The sequence below is a fragment of the Salvia hispanica genome, chromosome 2, assembly GCF_029641045.1.
Source record: "Salvia hispanica isolate PSC_SH4W2 chromosome 2, Shi_PSC_v1, whole genome shotgun sequence".
Taxonomy (NCBI): Eukaryota; Viridiplantae; Streptophyta; class Magnoliopsida; order Lamiales; family Lamiaceae; genus Salvia; species Salvia hispanica.
In genome coordinates, this window is record NC_142693.1 from 11808601 (window position 1) to 11832502 (window position 23902).

At 35.6% G+C, this 23902-nt stretch overlaps 3 protein-coding genes across 4 annotated transcripts; 2 read left to right on the forward strand and 1 right to left on the reverse strand.

Moving 5' to 3' along the window:
• The first annotated feature begins 671 nt into the window (after positions 1 to 671).
• LOC125205797 (cellulose synthase A catalytic subunit 5 [UDP-forming]-like) lies at positions 672 to 7484 on the forward strand. 2 transcript variants are annotated; one of them, XM_048104929.2, is made up of 14 exons: positions 672 to 1338; positions 2048 to 2240; positions 2344 to 2552; positions 2668 to 2767; positions 2854 to 3016; positions 3306 to 3572; positions 3749 to 4094; positions 4265 to 4402; positions 4921 to 5046; positions 5130 to 5342; positions 5426 to 5699; positions 5784 to 5980; positions 6061 to 6411; positions 6518 to 7484. In XM_048104929.2, the coding sequence occupies exons 1-14, from the start codon at positions 1252 to 1254 to the stop codon at positions 7103 to 7105; spliced, it is 3252 nt and encodes a 1083-aa protein (XP_047960886.1). In that variant the 5' UTR covers positions 672 to 1251; the 3' UTR covers positions 7106 to 7484. The 2 variants fall into 2 exon arrangements, with proteins under 2 accessions (XP_047960886.1, XP_047960895.1); XM_048104938.2 differs by having other exon boundaries at positions 5787 to 5980.
• Positions 7485 to 13057: 5573 nt separating this feature from the next.
• On the reverse strand, positions 13058 to 16682 carry LOC125205585 (protein LIKE COV 2-like). Its single transcript, XM_048104622.2, has 7 exons — positions 16439 to 16682; positions 15225 to 15277; positions 15020 to 15129; positions 14384 to 14551; positions 14099 to 14196; positions 13847 to 13973; positions 13058 to 13490 (listed from the first exon to the last, which is right to left on the reverse strand). Exons 1-7 carry the CDS (start codon positions 16562 to 16564, stop codon positions 13381 to 13383), a joined length of 792 nt encoding a protein of 263 aa, XP_047960579.1. The 5' UTR covers positions 16565 to 16682; the 3' UTR covers positions 13058 to 13380.
• A 1246-nt stretch (positions 16683 to 17928) lies between these two features.
• Positions 17929 to 23400, forward strand: RNR1 (ribonucleotide reductase 1). Its single transcript, XM_048099060.2, has 17 exons — positions 17929 to 18415; positions 19049 to 19110; positions 19188 to 19275; positions 19634 to 19897; positions 20042 to 20282; positions 20366 to 20442; positions 20582 to 20752; positions 20841 to 20933; positions 21031 to 21180; positions 21259 to 21345; positions 21450 to 21614; positions 21691 to 21810; positions 22042 to 22244; positions 22328 to 22477; positions 22561 to 22708; positions 22820 to 22903; positions 22984 to 23400. The coding sequence occupies exons 1-17, from the start codon at positions 18188 to 18190 to the stop codon at positions 23083 to 23085; spliced, it is 2433 nt and encodes an 810-aa protein (XP_047955017.1). The 5' UTR covers positions 17929 to 18187; the 3' UTR covers positions 23086 to 23400.
• Positions 23401 to 23902: the final 502 nt, after the last annotated feature.

The window sequence follows — 23902 nt, forward strand, 5'->3', positions numbered from 1 at the left end:
ACATTTTCCAAAAATACCAATACATAGGATCTTTTTACGCGGTTTCTCTTTTTTCGTTTTAACGCGTTTTGAGTTTCTCTCTCTAAATTACTATTCCATATAAATATAGATACTCTATTTATTTAATTGACTAAAAATACCAAAACATCATGTGATTCCGAAAACATTCTCCTATAAATTGACTGAAAATAAAAAAAAATGCTTAAATCTGAAATAATAATAAATAAAATAAGAAGGTACATCCAAACGAAGGAAATGTACAACTACAAGAAGCAGACATCCATCATAGCTGGATAGCACATCAACCTTTATTACTGTACCAACTCCAGTGGGCCCTACTCAAAGCTAGCATCCACCAATTTCACACACACGCACAAACATTATATATTCTTATACTCCTACTATTTTTTCAGCAAATAATTTAGAGAGAGGCTTTAATTATTTGAATATTAGTAATTATTTTAAGTTAATAAAGAATAAAGTCCACCCAAATCTATCTCTGTCCCTCACTCACACACACTACCTTTTTTCAATTGCGACATTAATTTAGAGAGAGGATCTAATTGTTTCAGAAAGAGAATTAATTAATTAATATTCAAGTCCACCCAAATGTGTCCTTTCCTACACATAGTGACACCGGCTAGTTTATCTCTCTCTATCTCTATCAATCAACACTCTAAAAAGTCTATCGTCTTGTCCAGCTACATTACAGTGGAGCGTTAGCTTGTAAAGAAATAAACTTTAATTATTTCATTAATTATATTTATCCCATTTTCATTGAACACACAACACCTTTTCGTTTCCAGAATAATGTGTAGTTGTTTTCTCTCATTTTCATCAATCCCTTCTCTTTTTACCTTTCTCCAATTGGATTTTCTATGTGTGTTTCTCCCAATGTGGTGATTTGTGATGGGGTTTATTATCGGTTAGCAAGAACAGATTTTGAGCCCAAAATCCATCCTTTTCTATCAGCAATTGCTCGCCAAGGATAAATCTCGAGGTGGATTAGGCGTATCTGATTGAGATTTTGGGCACAGAAAAGCAAGAATCTGCAGCTGCATTAAGGCATTAGGAGCTAAATCTTGAGGGGTTTTAAGTGTGGTTTTTCCAAAAGATTTTGGATTTGGGGGTAAAAAGGAGAACTGCTGACTGGTTGGAGAAATCCCAGCTGTTTCTCCAACGCAGGGGATTAAATTTCTGAAGTGGGATACAAAAAGTTGGGATTTTTGGCAGAATTGTGTTTGTGGGATTATGGCGATGAACACAGGAGGGAGGCTTGTTGCTGGTTCTCACAATCGAAATGAGTTTGTGCTGATTAATGCTGATGAAATTGGGAGAGTGAGTATTTGGATAAACCCTCATTTTGGTTTTTGTTGTTTCATCTCTGTTGATTCCGCATTTCCCGCTTCTTGCTTCTTGTGATTCTCATGGAGATTTAAGTGTTGGTTAGTGTGGAATTTGATTGTAGCTTAGTTGATTGGGTGAATTAGGGATTGGGATTAGAGATCATCTTTTGATTGCAAAAGGTTTAGATGTTTGCATTGATATGTAATTGTGAGGGTTGTATAGTTAACCTTTTCCCCCCCTTTTTAAGTGATTTTGCTCTGTTTAACTTCCCTACTTGAAATGGTAAGAATATGAGTGTACATATTTTATTGTGTTTCTCTCAATCTGCCACTATGATTACTATTTTTCTTGATTTTAAAGTGAAAGTAATCTAAATTTATTTCGTCATATGAGTTCTAATCTAAGAGGAGAATGCTGAAAAAAGAAGATTATCTCTTGGTCACAAGTGATAGAATAACTAGTTATAGCATGAAAAGTTAAGAACTTTTACAGAAAAATGTTTGATTAGAACTTCCCAAGTTACAGTAAATGGCCTTATTATTGCATGTGGCTAGGCTAGGTGAGAACTGTTTCCATGAATGCGTGCTTGTTGAGTGTGGTTGAATAGAGGTCAGGGAAAGCCATTTATGTTGCTTTGTGGCCATAGTTAAGGATGTGAAACTAATGGAATCATGCTCCTGATTTCTTTTTGATTTTATAGATTAAGGCAGTTCATGAACTGAGTGGGCAAACATGCCAAATTTGCGGGGATGAAGTGGAGATAATAAATGAGGAGCCTTTTGTTGCCTGCAATGAATGCGGTTTACCCGTTTGTAGAACTTGCTATGAGTATGAGAGGAAAGAGGGAAGTCAGGCCTGTCCTCAATGCAAGACCAGATACAAGCGCATTAAAGGTGAGTCTGTCGAAGATTCTCTTATTGCAAATGGTTGTTGTTCAGAGCTGAAACCTTGCTCTGTTGTGTAATTGTCTTATTGATAAATGCCTTTGTACCATAGGGTTTGCTAGGGTTGAGGGTGATGAAGATGAAGATGGTATTGATGATTTGGAAAACGAGTTTGATTATGTAAAGAGCGAGCCTTTAGGCTTTACCCAAACCGGTGGTGCAGTAGGATCGAACTATGGTGGTTTAGCTGGATCAGCCACCGCCTCCAAACATGATTCATCTCAGGGTGTAGATATCCCTCTTTTGACTTATGGAGAAGAGGTAATGAATAATCTAAACTCTGTCTCTCTCACTCTCTCTCTCTCTCCGTATATTGTCTTGTGTGAATCATTCTTTTGTATCACGTTGGCCTTAATGTCTTCTGGTTATGTATTAGGATGTTGAGATTGCGCATAATCAGAACGCTATAATAGTACCCCCATTTGCCAGTCATGTGAATGGAATTCATGGGACTCCGCCTGGTACAACAGCATCTTGTAAGTTGCTCTTCTGGTTCAGATCCTGCAGCAGGAAGCCTTTTTAGTTTGTGTAGTATTATTCACTCATTATTCTGATGTTGCAGTACATCCCCGGCCCATGGCCCCAGAGAAAGATCTTGCAGTATATGGCTATGGAAGTGTTGCGTGGAAGGATCGTATGGAAGAATGGAGGAGAAGGCAAAATGAAAAACTTCAAGTGGTCAAACACCAAGGGGATGGGAGTGATTTTGGTGCAGATTTGCCCATGTGAGCTCTTAGTAGTCTCTTCTTTGCTTTCTATAATAGTCATTAACAATAACTTGCAAAAATGGCTCATCTTTCTATGCTTTGTATTACTTTTTGAGGCTATAACTAACACAAATCCTAAAGTATGTAGTTCTGGCTTCTGTCTTTAGTTATCTTCTAGATATTGTGCAAGATAATGGATGTTGAACCACTACTTGTATTTTCAGGCGTAGAAGTGTGAAATAAATGGCGATTATCTTTGTTTACAATAACTCTACATTTGTATCTTAGTATCTTAAACTCTATGTAGGATGGATGAAGGGAGACAGCCACTTTCGAGGAAACTTCCCATTTCTTCAAGCAAGATAAATCCATACCGAATGGTAATTATCCTGCGTCTTGTGGTTCTTGGCTTGTTTTTTCACTATAGGATTCGCCATCCCGTTCCTGGTGCATATGGCTTGTGGATGACATCAGTTATCTGTGAGATATGGTTTGCTGCATCATGGATACTTGATCAGTTCCCCAAGTGGTGTCCTATTGAGCGAGAAACTTACCTTGATCGACTCTCTCTTCGGTAAGCACCATCTTTCTCTCTCTATCACACTTGCAGACACATTTTGTATTCATCTTTTGCTTTTTGTATTGAGCATCTTCTATTATTACAGTAATAGTCTTCATCTTGAACTATTGAAGTACTTTGTTGATGTACTTTCTCTACTAATGCTGTAACGTTGCTTGAACTTTTTATAGGTATGAAAAAGAAGGAAAGCCCTCAGAATTGGCAGACGTTGACGTCTTTGTCAGCACAGTAGATCCCATGAAAGAACCTCCTTTAATTACAGCAAACACAGTTCTGTCCATCCTTGCTTCGGATTATCCAGTTGACAAAGTATCATGCTACGTGTCAGACGATGGTGCAGCCATGCTTACTTTTGAAGCACTTTCTGAGACATCTGAGTTCGCTCGGAAATGGGTTCCCTTCAGCAAGAAATTCAATATCGAACCTCGTGCTCCTGAATGGTATTTCTCTCAGAAGATAGACTATTTGAAGAATAAAGTTCATCCCTCCTTTGTTAGAGAAAGGCGTGCAATGAAGGTTGGTACTATATATGTTATGTTATTTGTTGAGATTCACACAAAAGTACAAAACAAAAGAAAAATGAACACCTCCATTCCCTTTGCACACGAGCTCATTGATCAAGATTCAGTTTTAATCATATCGAATAAACTAACTGGATGGGTTCCTGATATCTTTGTCTTGCACAGAGAGAATATGAAGAGTTCAAAGTTCGGATAAATCGTTTGGTGGCCATGGCTGAGAAGGTTCCTGAGGAAGGTTGGACTATGCAGGATGGAACACCCTGGCCTGGTAACAATGTTAGGGACCATCCTGGTATGATTCAGGTTGGTGAGAGTCACAACAACTAATTTGCTTGGCTTTACTTATGTAGTGTGTAATTTTACGTTCTAAGGAAGTAGTAGTTGGCTCAATGCTGTGCGATGCCACTAAATTGACTCTATAGGCTATAGATGTTGGATTTTTATGATGCATGCCCTATTCTGTAGGCATAGATTGGTTTCAGAAAAGGGAATTACTAGACTCTAACAAAGTGTGGTGCCAAACCCTTAAGCCTTTTCCAAGGATTTTCAAACAATAATGTTTTCATTCTGTAACAACAATTTTGGTGAAGGGACACTGCATCAGTGTTTTGTCATGTTAGCTTTTGTTCCAGTGCTCGAGTCACTTAATTGACATTTTGTTGCTTTTAGGAGTAGGGGTCTTTACTTGCCGTGACAAGCAAAAAAAAGTGATGTTAATCTATCTTTATTTTGCACTTTGGTGCAATGGGGTGCAACTAACTATTTTGTGTCATTCTTTTTGTTCTTACATTGGCTTTGATTGCCAATTGCTTTTCCAACAGGTGTTTCTTGGCCGTGAAGGTGTTCGTGATATTGAAGGGAATGAGCTCCCTAGTCTGGTATACGTTTCACGTGAAAAGAGACCCGGCTTTGATCATCACAAGAAAGCTGGTGCTATGAATTCACTGGTGAATGACTATTGCCTTTTTATTATACATGCAAAGAGAAAAGGTTTACTCTGTTACTGAACTTGTTCTCTGTAATTATACAGATACGGGTTTCAGCAGTTCTGTCAAATGCTCCTTATCTTCTAAATGTCGACTGTGATCACTACATTAACAATAGCAAGGCGTTGAGAGAAGCTATGTGTTTCCTCATGGATCCCACCTCAGGAAAGAAAGTATGCTATGTGCAGTTTCCCCAAAGATTTGATGGGATTGATAGGCACGATAGATATTCTAATCGTAATGTCGTGTTTTTCGATGTATGTATATCCTCGATCCTTCTCTATACTTGTTCTGTCATCCACACTGTCGAGCAGGACATAACTCTTGAACTTATGTGCAGATTAATATGAAAGGATTGGATGGTCTGCAAGGACCTATATATGTCGGAACTGGGTGTGTCTTCAGAAGGCAAGCACTATATGGATTCGATGCTCCTGCTAAAAAGAAGGCACCTAGCAAGACGTGTAACTGCTGGCCGAAGTGGTGCTGTTTTTGTTGTGGTTCAAGGAAGAACAAGAAGGGGAAAGGAAAGAAAGATAAGAATAAGAAGTCTAAGCACAAAGAGGCATCGAAGCAAGTACACGCTCTTGAAACCATAGAAGAAGGAATTGAAGGTAGAATTTTTGTTATAGTTAATCGTTCAAGGAAACATTAGGAAATACTTTCTGCTAAAGTAGGTTTTCTTTTGTTTTGTATAGCAGTAAGCACTGTTGATCGACCGCCCATCTCCCAAGAGAAACTTGAGAAGAAGTTTGGTCAGTCACCTGTTTTTGTGGCTTCGACACTTCTAGAAGCTGGCGGGTTGCCAAATCCTGTTAGTTCTTCCTCTCTATTGCAGGAAGCCATCCATGTCATTAGCTGTGGGTATGAAGACAAGACGGAATGGGGAAAAGAGGTATAGTGCTGTTCGTTTTCACTCTGCCGTCCTATATGACTTGCGTGGATTTATCTAAACTTATTCAAATTCCTAACCAGGTCGGCTGGATATACGGCTCAGTCACTGAAGATATCTTGACGGGGTTCAAGATGCATTGCCATGGCTGGCGGTCGGTCTACTGCATGCCCAAAAGGCCCGCATTCAAGGGATCCGCTCCGATTAACCTTTCAGATCGTCTTCACCAGGTTCTTCGATGGGCTCTTGGTTCGGTTGAGATTTTCCTGAGCAAACACTGCCCGATCTGGTACGGATATGGCGGAGGATTGAAGTGGTTAGAACGATTTTCCTACATAAACTCAGTTGTGTATCCGTGGACTTCTATTCCGTTGCTTGTGTACTGCACATTGCCAGCTATCTGCCTTCTTACCGCGAAATTCATTGTCCCTGAGGTACGTCTTTTCAGTTGGTTTTCTACGTTTTTGCTTCGTATAAGCCATCTTCCGGTGTATCTTGCTACTTTTCGTGTTTAACTAACGTCTAGTTCAAATTTTACAGATTAGTAATTATGCCAGCATCATATTCATTGCCCTTTTCGGCACCATTGCTGTGACCGGTATTCTTGAAATGCAATGGGGAGGCGTTGGAATTGACGACTGGTGGAGAAACGAGCAGTTCTGGGTGATCGGAGGCGTCTCCTCCCACCTCTTCGCCCTTTTCCAAGGGCTCCTCAAGGTCTTGGCCGGTGTGAGCACAAACTTCACCGTCACCTCGAAAGGAGGCGACGAAGACGGAGGATTCGCCGAGCTCTACCTCTTCAAGTGGACGTCGTTGCTGATCCCGCCCACGACCCTCCTGATCATCAACATCGTTGCCGTGGTCGTTGGAGTCGCCGATGCTGTCAACAACGGGTACGACTCGTGGGGCCCGTTGTTTGGCCGACTCTTCTTTGCCATTTGGGTCATCATGCACCTCTACCCGTTCCTCAAGGGTTTGATGGGGAAGCAACAGGGCGTCCCGACCGTGATCATCATATGGTCCATCCTGCTCTCGTCGATACTAACCCTCGTGTGGGTCCGGGTAAACCCATTCGTCTCAAGGGACGGCCCGGTCCTCGAGATCTGCGGTCTCAACTGTGACGACTGAGGACCACGGTGTCCGGCCCTCGGACTCTTAGCAAGACATAGGGACAGCTCTTCGTTGCTTTGAATCGATGTTTACTTAAGCAGCCAGATGCGTTTGCTGGTACGTTTTTGCCCCGTCCCGACCGGTTTCCGATGTAGCTGAAGGTAGAATAAGGAATGTTGCTCTCTCACTCGGTCAATTTTAGATTGTATAGATGTGAAGTGGCAAATGATTGCTTGGTGTCTGTTTTTTGAGATATGGTTTCATTGATTCTTTTGTTGGATATGTGTTTGTTTTTTGTGGTGTCTTTAGTTATGGCCCTTAAAAGGTGATAAATGTAAGTGAAGAAAAAGGGATTATATACTGTTAAATATTATTCTTTTTTATCTTCGGATGGGAACATGTATGTGTTTTTTCTGCTAATTATTGGAAATTTGGAAATTTAGTTGTGATTTCAAGCAATTTAAAAATTGTTAAATATATATCCAACAAATATATAATTAACAATCTTAGTCTTACAATTTTATCTGAAAATAAAATGACAAATTCGAATGGGTTGCAAACTTGCAATTGCAAAACCATTAGTGTTGTAGTAATTGATATTATTAAAATGTTATGTGGAGTAGTTAGTAATTACAAATAACGTAATAAAGTTATGACATTTATGATGATTTAACTCAAGAAGATGTTAAGTTATTTATATGGATGAAATATTAAAATTGACTTTAAATGTAAATTTGAGGTGAATTTCAGTTTCTAAATAACGTACCTAATTACCTACGTACGTAGTAAGATATTAAATATGATAGAGTTAGTCCAAGTCGGCTTTTGACTCATTCCATTGGTATTTAAGATTATAAATAGTAATTACCATTTCCTTTTTTTTATGGTTCGATTTTACTCTTTGAATTAGAAACTTTGTGAATCTGGTGTCGTCGCAAGAATTATGTGAAATTACGCCAAGTCTTCGCATGTACACTTACCCCAAATAGTAACTTTATTTATATCCTAAAAAAGAGAGAGATTTTAGCCTGTACACAAATTTAATACTCCCTCCGTCCCATTAAATATGATACATTTGAAAATCAGTACAGGATTTTATAAAGTGTTGTTTTGTGAGTTAATGAAGAGAAAATAAAGTAAGAGAGATGAAAAAATAGAGATAGAGTTATTTCTATTTTAGGAAACGTTTCATTTTTAATAGGACAATCCAAAAAGAAAAACGTTTTACTTTTAATGGGACAGATGAAATATAAAATTAGTAAATTAGAAGATAAAAACCGAAAAATAGTTGTAAAATTTTTAGTGAATAAAGAGATCTACATCATTAGTGGTGTAATATGTGTTGTAAAAATCTCAAAAATAAGAGAAAATTCGTTTCGGGACCAAAATGACAAAAGTAAATTATTTTTTGAAAATGGGAATAAGTAATTCATTAAGATCTCCTGACAAAAATGTAAACCAAATTATTTTGAAAGTGTGATATCACATGCTGTTTGAAGAAAGAGACGTACAACAAAAGAAAACCGGCGAGGAATGGTTTGTTTTCATAAATAATGACCAAATAAGTATAAGATGGAAGACCACGGCATCAATAATTCAAGTCATTCAAACAATTCACATTGACCGATAAATACCCCTAAATATCAAACTAAAAATTTCAATAACTCCATATTAACCTAACAAATTACCTAGATAGAAAACAGATTTCCCCTAGTTTGAAAATAAATTGACCTAGTTCCATCTAATAAAACGATGTCGCTACAAGGTGTCACCAAAACATAGCTATATAGTACTCCACTTATTAAATTTGAAGTGGCATAGCTGCCTTCTTTGGATCACTTGGGCAAATGACTTAGTCAGGAGTGTAGACACTTGACTGGCCAGCTTATATTTTTGGCGGCCTTTTTACCTACTCCCTTCGTTCCTTGTAAATAGAGACATTTCTTTTCAGCACGGAGTGTAAGAACAATGTGTTAAATTGATGGTGAAGTAAGAGAAATGAGGAGAGAATAAAGTAAAAGGGAGAATTACTTTTTGCCAAAAGTATAAATGACTCAATTAACTTGGAACTTTCCAAAATAAAAAAATGACTCTATTAACATGGAACGGAAGGAGTAATATTCACTCGATTCCTTGATTCCTTCAATTTTTCTTCTTTGAAGCTTGATCATCCAACATCGACGCGACACTTCTTAGGAAAAATTCGTCATTATAACCTGAAAGGCCGAAATCTAGATAAAAATGAACAAAAACGAATAAGCAATAAAATTAGTCAATCACATACGTAAAGTAATTAACGGACATTAAATCTTAAATACAAAAATTAAATTAAAAGAAAAAGGAAGCCTGAATTACTTTTTGTTTTGGTCTAGTACGAACGGTCATATTATATTGGATAGTAACATAAAATAATATTTTGTTCTATAAAAATAAAATTGAAACTCGATATTATTTAAATTAATATCAATAATAACAATGATATAAATTTTAATGTCATCATCACGTACAATAATATAAATTACTCATCACAGTCAACAAAGAATTTTATCACTAAGTGTATCAACCATAAGTCATAACTTAGTTATAACATACGGAGTCCAACTTAATTAACACTAAAATATGTTATCAATAATCTACAATTTAATCAACTCCAAATAATGTATAACAAAGTGCCAATATTTCAATCAGAAATACAATACATGTTCACTATATCCAATATCAATGATGGATAACACTTAAAATTTTTTGCCCAAAGAAATATCCTAACTAAATTGGGACGGATGATATTATTTTTCTTAAGAAATCATTAGTTTGAATGTAAACGAACATCATTTTGTTTAAAAATCAATTTTGACCACCCATCATTTACGCTATCTGGATTGATTTCTAGTTAACAAAACGAAGACAATTATTTGATCTTTTCCTAAATATATTCACACATAGGAAGAATTCAAATATAAATTTCGAAAACTTGAATATAATACTAGCACTCAACATACAAAATATATGGAGCACAATAAATGTAATAGAGTATTTGCACCATAAAATATTAACTAGATGTATTATCATTATTGTATTACAATACAAATATTTCATACATGAATTAACTAAAAATAATTTATAAGTTAAAGTTAGAGTAAAAGCCAAAACTGGTCCTGAACATATGCTCATTTTATGATTTTGGTGCTATACTTTATCTTTTGAATTTTTGCATCCTGAACATTTCAACTCGGATCACAATTGACCATACACTAACAATTCCGTTAATTTTTAAATGGTTTCAATCCGATTTTAACTGATTTTTAAACGGTTTTAACCTGAATGGGACTGTTAAAACCATCAAAATCGGGTTAAAATCGTTTAAAAATTGACGGAATTGTTAGTGTAGGACCAATTGTGATAATCCGAGTTGAAATGTTCAGGATGCAAAGTTTTTAAAAATAAAATATAGGACCAAAATCGTAAAATGGACGTATGTTTAGGACCAGTTTTGGTTACTTTATACGTACGTACAATATTCTAAGGTTGTTCTCACATAAAAAAATGTTATCATTATTTATTTTTTATAGTTACGCAACACACACAAATATACATTATTAGTATATAGGTGGCTTCCTATGACCTTCGTGGAGCCGACACTGCTGTTTCTCTCCTAGCAAGAAACACACACAACACGCACTCCTTTTAACGCGTAATCTCCTTCCCTTTTCCTTATCATGCAAACTCCATTATATATATATATATATAAGTTATAACCCTTCAAATCAAACTTAAAAGGATTAATTGAAACCCATTTTCTCCTTACAAAAACACACACATGCAAATCTTGATGGCTCAGAAGGATATGAAGCTGGCAACGGAAGTAGTGCAGCAGTTGCTCGATCAGCTCTTTGGAGACGACGAAGATGTCGAACGTGAGTCGTCCGGCAACGGTAAGAGGAAGCAAGCGACAAGTCTTGTGCAGGCGAAGCCCATCATCAAGAAACCTAGGTTTCGATCCATTGGTAGTTTGTACATGTCTACTCAACCAATTTAATTAGATTTTTTTTGTAAATAAAAAATTGTTTTTTTGAGGCTATGGTGTCTCAATCTTTTTTCATGTTTCGTGTTAGGACGTGACATTGGTTTCTTAGAATAATGAATTTTGTTTAGGGATATTAATTAGACACCAAAATTTAGCTTCTCTCGTTCCATTTTTGGTGTCTCGGTTTTTATTTCGAAAGAATTTTTGTTTGGGGGTGCTGAGATCAAACTGTCCGGTGATTGGTGCCTCAAATTTTATTTTGTACGAGCGGGTGCGGATGTCACTTGGTCCTCAGATGCACCGGACACCACATGAACTCGTGAAGTGCGAAGCTTAATTACAATTTAGTGAAGATAGGATCACTTCTTCTCCCCAAAAGAAGAGTTGGGATCACTGGAAATGTATGATAAGAAAGAAAAGGAAAATATTTCATGTGAAGAAAAAATCTAGTATGTGAAGAGAAAAATGGCTTAGAATTAAGATATGATGAATGTATAAAGTATATATATGTTGATATTCATCGCTTCAAAAATTGTCCAAACTTTTCAGACATAGGTCTTCCATAGATAAGTTTTTTTTTTTTTTTTTTTTTTTTTTTTTTTTTTTTTTTTTTTTATACATCTTGGTATCTGTATAATCGATTGTATAAATGATCAAAATAAATAAAATAAAAAACAAACGTAGAGTGTAATTAAGGAAAATTCGATATATTCTACTCCCAATGTACACCTATATTAATAGTTTCACTTTAACTTAACATGCAAGGGTTTAAGAAATGTAACGGAAAATGAACAAAAAATTTAGTAAAAGGTGAGATACATTACCCAAAAAGTAAAGAAGCATACGAGGCAATTATTCACAAACGAATGAAGAAATATCAAATTAGGACAATTAATGGTTGATGGAGAGAGTACTATTATAGTGTAATCTAGCTAGATAGCAAACTCTTTTGGTCACCAAATAATCTACTTTTGTCATTTCAGTCTCCAAAAATTAGTCAATTTCCATTTTTGGTGATTTTTTCTTGTAATGAAGAGTGATTTATTCTTCACTAATAATAATTTAAACACTTTTTTTTTTCTTTCTATCTTTTTTCTACTATATTGATTTTGTATTAAAATCGGTTGTTTTTAAATTCTCTATTTTTAAAGGATTGAGGAATTAGAACCTTATATTATCATTCATAAGTTCCTTAACGGCTTAACCATTTAAAATTTGTATACAGGTATTTGTTTCCATCTCGATTAATAATCTATACATTTTGAAATGTTGAGTAATTCTAGCTCAGTTTTACGCATTTTATAGTTTAATCAAATTCGAGACACCTTCGCATCATATCACACTCTGGGGATGCCCAAATCATGCAAGAAAGTAAATAGCAAAAATAGAGAATAATGACATAATCGCTTAATTCATAACACAAAAATGGACTATGTCACTACGGTCCCATTTAGTAAATTATTTTACAAAATTTCTCAATAAGTAAATGAAATTATTTCAATAATTTCCATCACAAAACCCCAAACAAACAATTAAGTAAAAATAATTGTTATTTGCCCAAATCAACACCGTAAACTGATTAAATATTTTAAAACATGAATATTCCACGCTACAACAATAGCAAAAAGAAATATTGGATCATGTACCAAGCTATCAATATATACAAATTTGTAATCTTGTGGAACACATGCTGATTATATTGGATATATACCAACAACAACATGGTTATTTTAATGCAAGTCACCTAATTAAGATATAATAATACGAATGAGAGCCTTGAATCACAACCATCTTCATCTGAATAATGACCAAACTGAATAATACAACATTGAAATACAAAACAAACGGTAACATTATAAATCGCACAATTTAATTAGAAACACAACACGCACTCATACAACATGTAAATCTTTATTAAGAGATTAAAAGAAACGGCTTGCCTATACTTATCAAAGAAAACACCACCCTTTTAGAATACAACAATTACATGTATACAGACTATATAGTGTATTCTTCGCATGCCTTTGTGCAGTCAATAAGCTTCACAACAACAACTTTAAAGGTTTACAATTCATAAGTGTGGCATAAACTCTACATAACATCTGTCACACATTTCTAGTATCAAAACATAATAGAACTTCTTACACTCTACTTTGTACGAATGATGTTTGTTCGACTACCCCATTGCATGTTCAGTTTCAGAGCTCCAAATGACTTGCAAACATCACTGAGATTTAACGGCAAAACTGCAAAATCAGTTGGCCGTTGCCTACACAAGTCTGGTGAGGGGAATCCGTTCTCCTGGTTGAGGAACTCTTTCAATCGAAGAGATTGGCATGATCCTTTGTGGCATAGTCATTCCTCCAGATACAATTATTTCTGCAGTTTTGCATCAAAATGTAAGGAAAGATTGAAGGGAATTTATTTGACACAAATTTGATGGGACAGATGTAACTGAAATTGCACTGTAAGACAGATTCTATAAGGATCTCATAAGTTGGTAGGACATAATATCAATTTATCTTGATAAAATAACCCTCTGACTGTGTTCTTTGGTTTAATGCTCAATGACTTTTATTGGATATTATGATTTACATAAGACATCTAACATGTAACTTCATCACTGTATAACACATTCGATAATTCAAGATGGTGTATATGTGGCTACAGAAAGATTTACAAAGCAACTCTGAAAACAGTAATCAGAAGATTTAAACCCAGTTATGGTATCATACCTATCCCTTCCCGAATAGACAGATTGGGCCTTATAATCTCGTTGGAACTAACCAAGAATATATCACCGATGTACAAGTGGTTTGTAGGGACAAAAACACTGCATAATTCTTCGTCTCCATCATCTCTCTGCATTAGAAGACAAAATAAAAATGCAAAAATAAGTTATGTTATTAAGTCAACTGCTACATCTGTTTACTATATCCTCAATAAGAGGTTAAGACTTAAGAACACATTACTAGTACTTCTACTACCTGTAGGACGACTGAGGAAGTGATAAAGCCAAATGCATATTCACCCACACGTGGATGACGTATGATTGCCACTTCCTTAAATGCAGTAGTATTTTGGTCTGCAATGAACATAAAGTATAAAACTCAAACGCATTAAACATAAAATATAAACTGTAGAAGACATGCTATCGATAAGTATAAAGTGCATGAAGGCTCTGCAGGCATAGCACAGTCATTTCTGGATGGAAAAATTTGCATTTTGAGTCGCCTAAATTCACAAATCAGGCAAGTATTTCTGTTCTTTACCAGGAGAAATAGCAGAGCTAATCTGTTTGGAAGCTGAGTAAATGTGCCTAACAAATGGCATTCTCTTTATAAACCATTCTCCGAGCCAGATTACTGAAGCTCCCAACCATGAGGAAACGAATACGCCAACAAGAAACACGAAAAGTAATGATGTGACAAATCCAAGTCCTGCGCATAAGACAATCAAATGAGAAGCCAGTCCAAGACCTCCAAAAGAGTTTGAATAAAATTCAAGTTCTGGAAGTAGGAAATATAAATAAAATAGTAGTAGTAGTAAATAACTACAAATAAAAACGTGTTGTTGTTAAAATTTATCTCAAATACCATATTTATAGAGAAATAGACACTCCTGAACCTATAAACTGGAATATATCTGATAGACTACATCAGAAATTAATTTGCAAAATTCAACAATTTGATAAATTCCCAGTTGCTTGAGTTACATTGGTGAAAGAAGATATTGTGTAGAGCATGTTAACAAGGCAGTAACTGATGCCCAGACCTACTTTTTTTTAGAAGTTCCTACAGAAACATCTTATCTAATTCAACGAGGTTACAAACTGTTAGCCTTCTCAATTGGCTCAATAAGGCAATACAAAAAGTCAAAAATGTAGGATATAAAAAGAGTGTACTTACCAAATATCTCAATGCCCAGCTGTTCATATAGAGGGCTGAAGAAACCATCAACAAATTGAACGAACCACCAAGTCACAAAAAATGTAACAGCAACTGGGAATAGAACAACACTGCAAATGCATTTCAACACAATCTTAAATTAAAACCTGACAAATTTCAGAGAAATTTTGCATTACTACAGCAAGATGTTTAGGTAAATAAGTACCATCCGGTCATGAACTTCTTTGAAACCCAGCTTTGAAGAACAAAACAGCAAGCCTGAACAACAAAAAATATAAACCCTTGAACATCAATTTAAAAATAACAATGTTTTCTACAGAAGAACATCTGTAATGCTAACATAACATAATCAACTATCCCCATATCCAACACTCAGCTTCTCTAGGACCAATTCAACAAATCTGAACTGTGGTACAGCGCTTGCAGCCTTGCACTAGAAAAAAACTTTACAAAACAAACTAGGAAGACAACTAAGCTGGCATAAAGCCATTTGCAGGGTTGGGGTGCCTACATCCACCACGAGGAATATCTAGGAGACGCTAAGACAGAAAAAATGACAGAGTAATCAACAGCCCATTCTACTCCAAAAGTTGCTTAAAATATGTGACCATAATAAGAAGGAAAACATGTTCTCCTTTTTGTTTATATTACAATTCTATTACTAATAGCTTACTCCTTTACTCACTGTAACCTTTTTTATATGTCAGAAAGTTAACTATTTATTGCTGAAATTTGAGAGCATGGCGATAAGAGGTCCAGAAATGGTTCCAATTTGCAATTGTTCTCAACATCATGAAGGCCTAAATGATAAGTCCAGTTCACTTCATCCATTAACAAATACCAAACCAATTCACAATTGTTGTGGTGCAACAGCTAAAACAAACTCACATGTAGTCATGCGTATAAGGTGAATAAAGTTTAGCTGAATAAAGAAGGTATAAATGATAATAACCTTCCTGTTTATGAATCACAGGGAATTTTGGTAGGATATTCCTTGTAATCAAATTGGCACCTCGCATTTTTTTAATTGAGTGATTCTGAACAATGCATACCTTTCATTTTAATTGTTTTTATATCAGTTAAATCGCGGGCTATCAGCTGCCTAGAAACATATTGATCGACAAGATGAAAATTACAAGAATCGATCAATTCCACCGACAACAATCCGAGTGAATTTAAATAACTGGTTGAGATTATCAGACAAATTCCATTAAATGTTAATCCAACGCTTCAATTTAGAAATCTTTAACAGTTGTCACTAGTTCACATCCCGACATCCTGAATGATTAAATTCTTATTCAAATCAACCGGGATATGTGAGATACCCAGCTAAAATACTACTGCAGCGGTCAGATATGGAATCACATTCCAATAAATAAGCACACATTTCTATAAATAGTAAGTGAAACGATCACTAACCCTACGGGTGGAAGAATCGGGAGAGGTAGAAGCAGGTTTTAACGGATCTTCAGGATCTCGCCCCTCTTCATCTTCGCCAACGCTTTGACTCAGCGGCACCGACGTGGCGTCCTTCTCTTCCGCCATTGTTGCCAAAAATAGGCAGTACCCGATTTCGCAGCAGTTCTTGCAATCGCGAAATTAGAGGTTTCAATTGTATTTGGGAAATTTTGACAGATCGGAAATGAGTGTACAGTGTTATTGAAGTGGTACTACTACTGAAGCGGGTGGTACAGTCCATCATTGGACTTAATTAATCAATTCTATTACTTGAACTCTAAGTTAAAAAAAAGTGGAAAAAGTCGTGCCGTTGGGATTAGAGATTTTTCCTTCGTATTTTTCAATGTTATGATTGAAAATAAATTTATCCGGTAAATGTTTAAACTATTACTCCATCTATTAATAAATTTTTCATTTTTAATCGGTTGGGATTTTAAAAAATTATTTAACTATATAAAAATAAGTGGTAGAAAAGTTACTAAATTGAATCCAACTTTTTTGAACTATAATAAAATGTGAGTAAAAGTGAATTCAACTTTTTTATCAAAAGTAATAAAAATAAAATGTGACTTATATTGGCTGATAGATGAAAAAAAGAAAAAATTTGATATTTAATAATGAACAGAGATAGTTATAAAATTAGATAAAGTTGCATACTTCCTATATTAAAGATGAAATGTTTCTTATAGGAATTAATCATGTTTTGAATACGATTTAAATGACATTGTTGGTGATAAAAAAACAAATATATATAGATATTTAGAATAGATTACATAGAGGCTTTTGACAACAATTGGTTGTATGATAGTAACTCGTATACAAATTAGTTACTAGTATGATTTTAGCAATACAAGCACAATTACAGCATAAACTAGGAGTATTGTTTTTTTTGTTAGGTACGTGTTGAATTAAATTTATGTTACATATTTATGCAAATTATAGTTGTGATTATTGTAATATATAGTCTCTAGCTATATATACTTTTGTGTACGCCTATGCGTGAGTGAATATAATATATATATATATATATATATATATATATATATATTTTTATCATAAATCGAACTATAATATTCCGATCAATTTTATTTGGTATTGAATTTTCAAATAGATTCAACCGATCAAATTAATTAGTTCGATTCTATAGTTAACACGTGTATTTACCTTAATCATCATCATTCATTGCATATAATCTTCACTCTCCATTTTGCTTTTGCATCTTAATTTGGTAATAGATTCAACCGATCAAATTATTTAATTCGATTCTATATTCGACAAAAATATTACTCTATCCTTCGAAAATAACTGCATAACTCAACGTTACTCCATTTCCAATAAGAACACGTTACAAAGTTGTATGACCAATCATAAAATTATTAGATAAAATAAGTTTCAAAATAAAAGCTTGTTAAAAGCCATACTACTAATAATTAAATACGTGTAGGTGTGGATCACATGCCGCTTTCGCCAACGCTTTGCCACCATCTACACTCTTCAATTGGGCGGGAAAATCTTCAAATCTCCCCAAATTTTAGAGGGAAAATTCTCAAAACCCTAGACCTATTAAAATCCCCTCTCTTTTGTTTCTATTCCGCCTTTGTGGCTATATATACAAGCTGAGACGCCATTTGCAGACTGTCAGTGGATAACCCACCACCTGTTTGTGAAAATTCCCAAGTGAGTGGAATTTCGATATTCGCTTCGAAAAATATGTATGTCGTGAAGAGAGACGGGAGGCAAGAGGCTGTGCACTTCGACAAGATCACCGCGCGGCTAAAAAAGCTGAGTTATGGCCTCAGTAGCGAGCACTGTGACCCAGTTTTGGTGTCGCAGAAAGTCTGTGCCGGGGTGTACAAGGGCGTCACCACCAGCCAGCTTGATGAATTGGCGGCGGAGACGGCTGCTGCTTTGACCGCCAATCACCCTGATTATGCTTGTGTGAGTTTGATTGCTGATTTGATTTCTCCTTTTTTGTATTGTTATTTTTGTCGTCGTGATTTTGTGTTTTGTTGGTGGATCTCTCCAATTGGCTGTGAAATATGGCTTGATTATCTTAATTTACTGATGTTGTGCTGATTTTTTTGGATTAATTTTTTATTGGTAATTTCAGGAGCTTCTAATTGTTTGAATGTATAGCTGATTAAGTAGGTGATGTTAAACACTACTCGTTTATCCGATTTTTGTTTGAAAATGTTGTCTTGTTTATGCCAATTTTTGTTTGTAAATTCCACATGTGGTATACGAGTGTATGTGCATGCCTTTATGGAAATTGACATTTTGAGAGAATAATGTTGCCCTACAATCTACATACCTATCATGAGTACCTAATGTCATCATTCTGAAGCAATTTCGTCCACATGGCTGCTGATGTATAGAACTCTCTTATAACTGTTTGTGTGATGTGTATGCAAAAGAAAACTGACTCAGTGTAAGCAAAACTGTGTCGTTTAGAAGCAGTCTCCTGTATTTCCCCCCACGGCAGGGGATCCTGCCCTGTTTATATTGTATATCTGGTTAAGTGCTTTTGGAATCTTGAAACTGATAGGATTGTTAATTATTTGCAATATGCAGTTGGCGGCAAGAATTGCTGTTTCAAATCTTCACAAGAACACCAAAAAATCATTTTCTGAGACGTAAGTGGACTTCACTGTTACAGATAAACTATTATTAACATATATATTGGTTTTAATACTCTGCATAATTGTTACAGGGTCAAAGACATGTACAATCATGTGAGTGAGAGGTCTGGACTAGCGGCCCCTTTGATTGCCGATGATGTGTATGAGATTATAATGAAGGTATTTGTCCTTCCAGCTTTTGCATTCTAGTTATGTGATTTATTTATTATGTATACCTGCACTGGTATGAATTGCAGATGGTTGAGAATGCAGCAAATTGTAACTTAATTCAATTGATCTATGGAGAATATTACTTCCCTATGCAATTTTGTTAAGTGTGTCTTTCCATCTTGTCATTACTTTCATAGATATTATATAGTTTGTATGGATGCATGTGTAAATGACATGGGTCATAATGATTGGAGGGGATGGATATATATACAAGCTTGTTAATATTTTGCTGATTCTCAATCCCACGAATTAACATATATTGCAACTAATTCAATGTATTAATGCTGTATTATTTTCCTTTTGGCAGAACTCTGTACGTCTTGACAGTGAGATCATATATGACAGAGACTTTGACTATGATTACTTTGGTTTTAAGACACTTGAAAGGTCATACCTATTAAAGGTCCAAGGCAAGGTTGTTGAAAGGCCACAACACATGTTAATGAGGGTTTCTGTTGGTATCCATAAAGACGATATAGATTCTGCCATCAAAACATATCATCTTTTGTCCCAGCGATGGTTCACTCATGCTTCACCCACCCTTTTTAATGCTGGAACACCAAGACCTCAAGTATGATAACTGATATAACTACCAAGTGATATATCAATTTCTAGTACTATGAATGCTAACTCTTTTCATGAAAGGATTTTAGTTTAATTGGAAATTTAAGTTTTTTTTCTTTACTAAATATTTAATTTTGTGCATTGATTACAGTTGAGCAGCTGTTTCTTGATATGCATGAAGGATGATAGTATTGAAGGCATATATGATACCCTCAAGGAATGTGCTGTCATTAGCAAATCAGCTGGAGGAATTGGTGTGTCTGTCCACAATATCCGGGCTACAGGAAGTTATATACGTGGAACAAATGGAACATCCAATGGCATTGTCCCAATGCTTCGAGTTTTCAATGACACTGCTAGATATGTGGATCAGGGGGGTGGCAAGAGGAAAGGTTTGCACATTTCGCCTTCTGTTCTATTGTATGGCTTGCATTTGAATTGCATTTTTATGGTTGTCTTTCTGTGATGAGGATAGGTGCTTTTGCTGTATATTTGGAGCCATGGCATGCTGACATCTTTGAGTTTCTTGATTTGAGGAAAAATCACGGAAAGGTATTATTTTGGTGGCTGTTGTGGAAATACATTGTTTCCCCTTGATTATTTTTATGAGTGAAGTAGATTGGAAGTGTTTTTAGTGATGCAATTACTACCCTAATATTATATGAACTCTTCCTATTTCAATTATTTTCAGGAGGAGCATCGGGCAAGAGATTTGTTTTATGGTCTTTGGGTACCTGATCTCTTTATGCAAAGAGTTCAATCTGATAGCCATTGGTCATTGTTCTGTCCAAATGAGTCTCCTGGATTAGCTGATTGTTGGGGTGAGGAATTTGAAGCTTTGTACACTAAATACGAAACAGAGGTAAGGTAGACTTATTTGGTGTGCATGACATTAATATTTTTTCTTTAGTGAATTATGATTTCTGATGTTTTGTTTGTATTGAACTCAGGGAAAGGCTAAGAAAGTTGTCCAGGCACAGAGTTTGTGGTTTGAAATCTTGAAATCCCAGATTGAAACTGGAACTCCTTATATGCTTTATAAGGTAATGGAATTGACAACTCTCGCAATACATAATTTACTTATGCTTTTTCTGAACATCAGTTCATCACCTAATCTAAATCTTCACCTTTTATGTGCAGGACACTTGCAACAGAAAGAGCAACCAGCAGAATCTGGGTACCATAAAATCATCTAACTTGTGTACTGAGATAATTGAGTATACAAGTCCCACAGAAACTGCTGTTTGCAATCTTGCATCAATTGCTCTACCACGTTATGTTCGAGAGAAGGTTACTATTTTATTATATGAATCCTTATCTATTTAGTTACTTGAATATCTTCTTAATTTGTTTCTCTAATTTGTTAAGGGTGTGCCTCTGGAGTCCCAACCAACAAAGCTTGTTGGCAGCCTAGGGTCTAAAAACCGATATTTTGACTTTGACAAACTGGCCGAGGTGTGTTAATTTTGTTTGCTGGTTACCTGATCAGTTTAAGTTGTCTGTTGTATACATAATTGTAATGTTGTTTTTGGATCTTTATCTGTTGATTGTTTGTGCAGGTTACTGAGCTCGTAACTACAAACCTCAACAAGATAATTGATACGAATTATTATCCTGTTGAAACTGCAAAAAGGTCTAACATGCGTCACAGGCCAATAGGAATTGGTGTACAAGGTCTTGCTGATACCTTCATCTTGCTTGGCATGGCATTTGAATCTCCAGAGGTATAAAGCTGATATTTTCTTTGCCATGTTTTGTCTGTAAATTTGCTAAGTTTGTTGGTTCTATTTCCAAGTGCAGGCTCAACAGTTGAACAAGGATATATTTGAGACCATATACTATCATGCATTAAAGGCATCTTGTGAACTTGCTCAGAAAGAAGGACCGTATGAGACATATAATGGCAGCCCTGTTAGCAAGGTATATATCCAAAATTCTTAACTTGTTCATCAAACTGTTGGTAAACTTTTTATGAAGTCTCAGTTACCTGTTATTACATGTTGGTTTGGGAACACTGACAACAACTTCCCCGTTTGTTGGTCTTCCTGTAGCTTGTCTGTTTACAGAATTTCCATATAAGAAAATACAAGTTTGTGCCTTGTTACTGGTATTGTGTGGGCATCATCATTTAAACCTGGCTGCATCTTTCAGGGAATCATCCAGCCAGATATGTGGGGAGTGAAGCCGTCAGATAGATGGGATTGGGATGCTCTTCGGGCTAAGATCACAGAACATGGGATCCGGAACTCACTCCTCATAGCACCCATGCCAACTGCATCAACAAGCCAGATTCTTGGGAACAACGAGTGCTTTGAACCATACACTTCCAACATTTACAGCCGTAGAGTTCTAAGGTTTGGCTCATCAACATATTTAATTCAGCATCCCCCATAAACATTTTGTTTGCCACGATACTAATGCTTGGTGGCCTTTTCAGTGGTGAGTTTGTTGTTGTGAACAAGCATCTTCTCCACGATTTGACCGAGATGGGGCTTTGGTCTCCAAATGTCAAGAACCGGATAATTTATGAGGATGGCTCTGTTCAAAAGATCCCTGAGGTTCCTGAAGATCTTAAAGTTATTTTCAAGTATGCATTCCATGGAAATCAGAGCTCTAAACTGCCCCTTCTTTTCAATTTGTCTCATGCTAATTCATTTCGCTTATTCTCAGAACTGTTTGGGAGATCAAACAACGAATATTGGTTGATATGGCTGTCGACCGTGGATGCTTCATAGACCAGAGTCAGAGCCTAAACATCCATATGGACCAACCCAGTTTTGGAAAGCTTACGTCTCTCCACTTCCATGCCTGGACTAGGGTAAGCTAAACAGAAATTAAACTACATATGTAGCAAATTCAGAAAAATCGGAAGGCATATGCTTATACGCAATCTATACTTGTGCTGATTTTATTATCCTTGGTCACAAAGGGTTTGAAGACGGGCATGTACTACCTAAGGTCACGTGCAGCAGCCGACGCCATCAAATTCACAGTTGACACTACCATGATAAAGGTAGTTGCTCTCTCTACAAAACTAAAGATTCTGTTAAACCCTATTACACATGCTCAAAGCATTATGCAATCATTCTGCAGGATGATAAGGCTAAGGCGGTTGCTGATGACGAGAATTCTAAGATGGCCCAAATGGTATGCTCTTTAGCCAACCGCGACGAGTGCTTGGCTTGTGGAAGTTGATAGGTTACAGCATAAGTGGGATTTATTCGTTTGTTTCTCGTGGTGCTTGAAAGGCTCGTGTTGACTGCTAGCGTGTCTAAGCTTCAAGACTCACCAAATGGTTACATGATCTTCCTATATATTGTAGTTCAAGTGATGTCTTAACTTGCTATAGGTATTTATGTATTAATGAAAGAGAATCTATAGCGAATAGTCATATGTTATGACTATGGCTGTTCTATGCTTGTGTGGTTTCGTATCCTAAATGGAAGTTGTCGATTTCCATATTATGTGGATTTATGTATATGATATGTAATGATCCTTTGGAACAGTTGATATTGTGTGTATGAGTTTTTGCACTAGGATTACATAATTAATTATATTCTTGAATATAATTAATTCAAATATGTATTGAAAAATCTATTAAAATCAAATGAATGATAACGTATATAGTATTTAAATCCTCAAAATTATCTACTTTTGTGAAATAATATGAATTTTATTTGTGTTATATAGTATAAATCTGCAAAACTATTTGTTGTCCCCACTGATTACATCTTGAATAAAAATTCACCAATTCAATTCCTATATTGAAAGACTAATCATTGAATGCGAGAGAAAAATCTGTTTAATTGGAATTGGGTTTGTGTAATTGAAATTAAAGTTTTTCATTCCAAATTTTGCGTTTAGTATCCTAAAAAGTTTTAGATTTAGAATTGAATTATAATTCTAATTCTTTCTAATTTTACCTTGAATTCCATATCAAAAGTTATTAATTGAAATTTTAAATAGTTATAAAGTTGGGCACTTTTACACACTACATGTACAAACACACTTC

What these genes read in the sequence shown, in the direction of transcription:
- LOC125205797 (XM_048104929.2), top strand. Translation starts at nt 1,252, where the DNA reads ATGGCGATGAACACAGGAGGGAGGCTTGTTGCTGGTTCTCACAATCGA. An exon ending in GCCTGGTACAACAGCATCTT is followed by an intron (nt 2,768 to 2,853) that starts GTAAGTTGCTCT and finishes CTGATGTTGCAG; the next exon opens with TACATCCCCGGCCCATGGCC. An exon ending in CTTGATCGACTCTCTCTTCG is followed by an intron (nt 3,573 to 3,748) that starts GTAAGCACCATC and finishes AACTTTTTATAG; the next exon opens with GTATGAAAAAGAAGGAAAGC.
- RNR1 (XM_048099060.2), top strand. Translation starts at nt 18,188, where the DNA reads ATGTATGTCGTGAAGAGAGACGGGAGGCAAGAGGCTGTGCACTTCGAC. An exon ending in TGGCATTTGAATCTCCAGAG is followed by an intron (nt 21,615 to 21,690) that starts GTATAAAGCTGA and finishes TTCCAAGTGCAG; the next exon opens with GCTCAACAGTTGAACAAGGA. An exon ending in TTGACACTACCATGATAAAG is followed by an intron (nt 22,904 to 22,983) that starts GTAGTTGCTCTC and finishes ATCATTCTGCAG; the next exon opens with GATGATAAGGCTAAGGCGGT.
- LOC125205585 (XM_048104622.2), bottom strand. Translation starts at nt 16,564, where the DNA reads ATGGCGGAAGAGAAGGACGCCACGTCGGTGCCGCTGAGTCAAAGCGTT. An exon ending in AAGAAGTTCATGACCGGATG is followed by an intron (nt 15,130 to 15,224) that starts GTACTTATTTAC and finishes ATGCATTTGCAG; the next exon opens with TGTTGTTCTATTCCCAGTTG. An exon ending in GTCTATTCGGGAAGGGATAG is followed by an intron (nt 13,491 to 13,846) that starts GTATGATACCAT and finishes GCAAAACTGCAG; the next exon opens with AAATAATTGTATCTGGAGGA.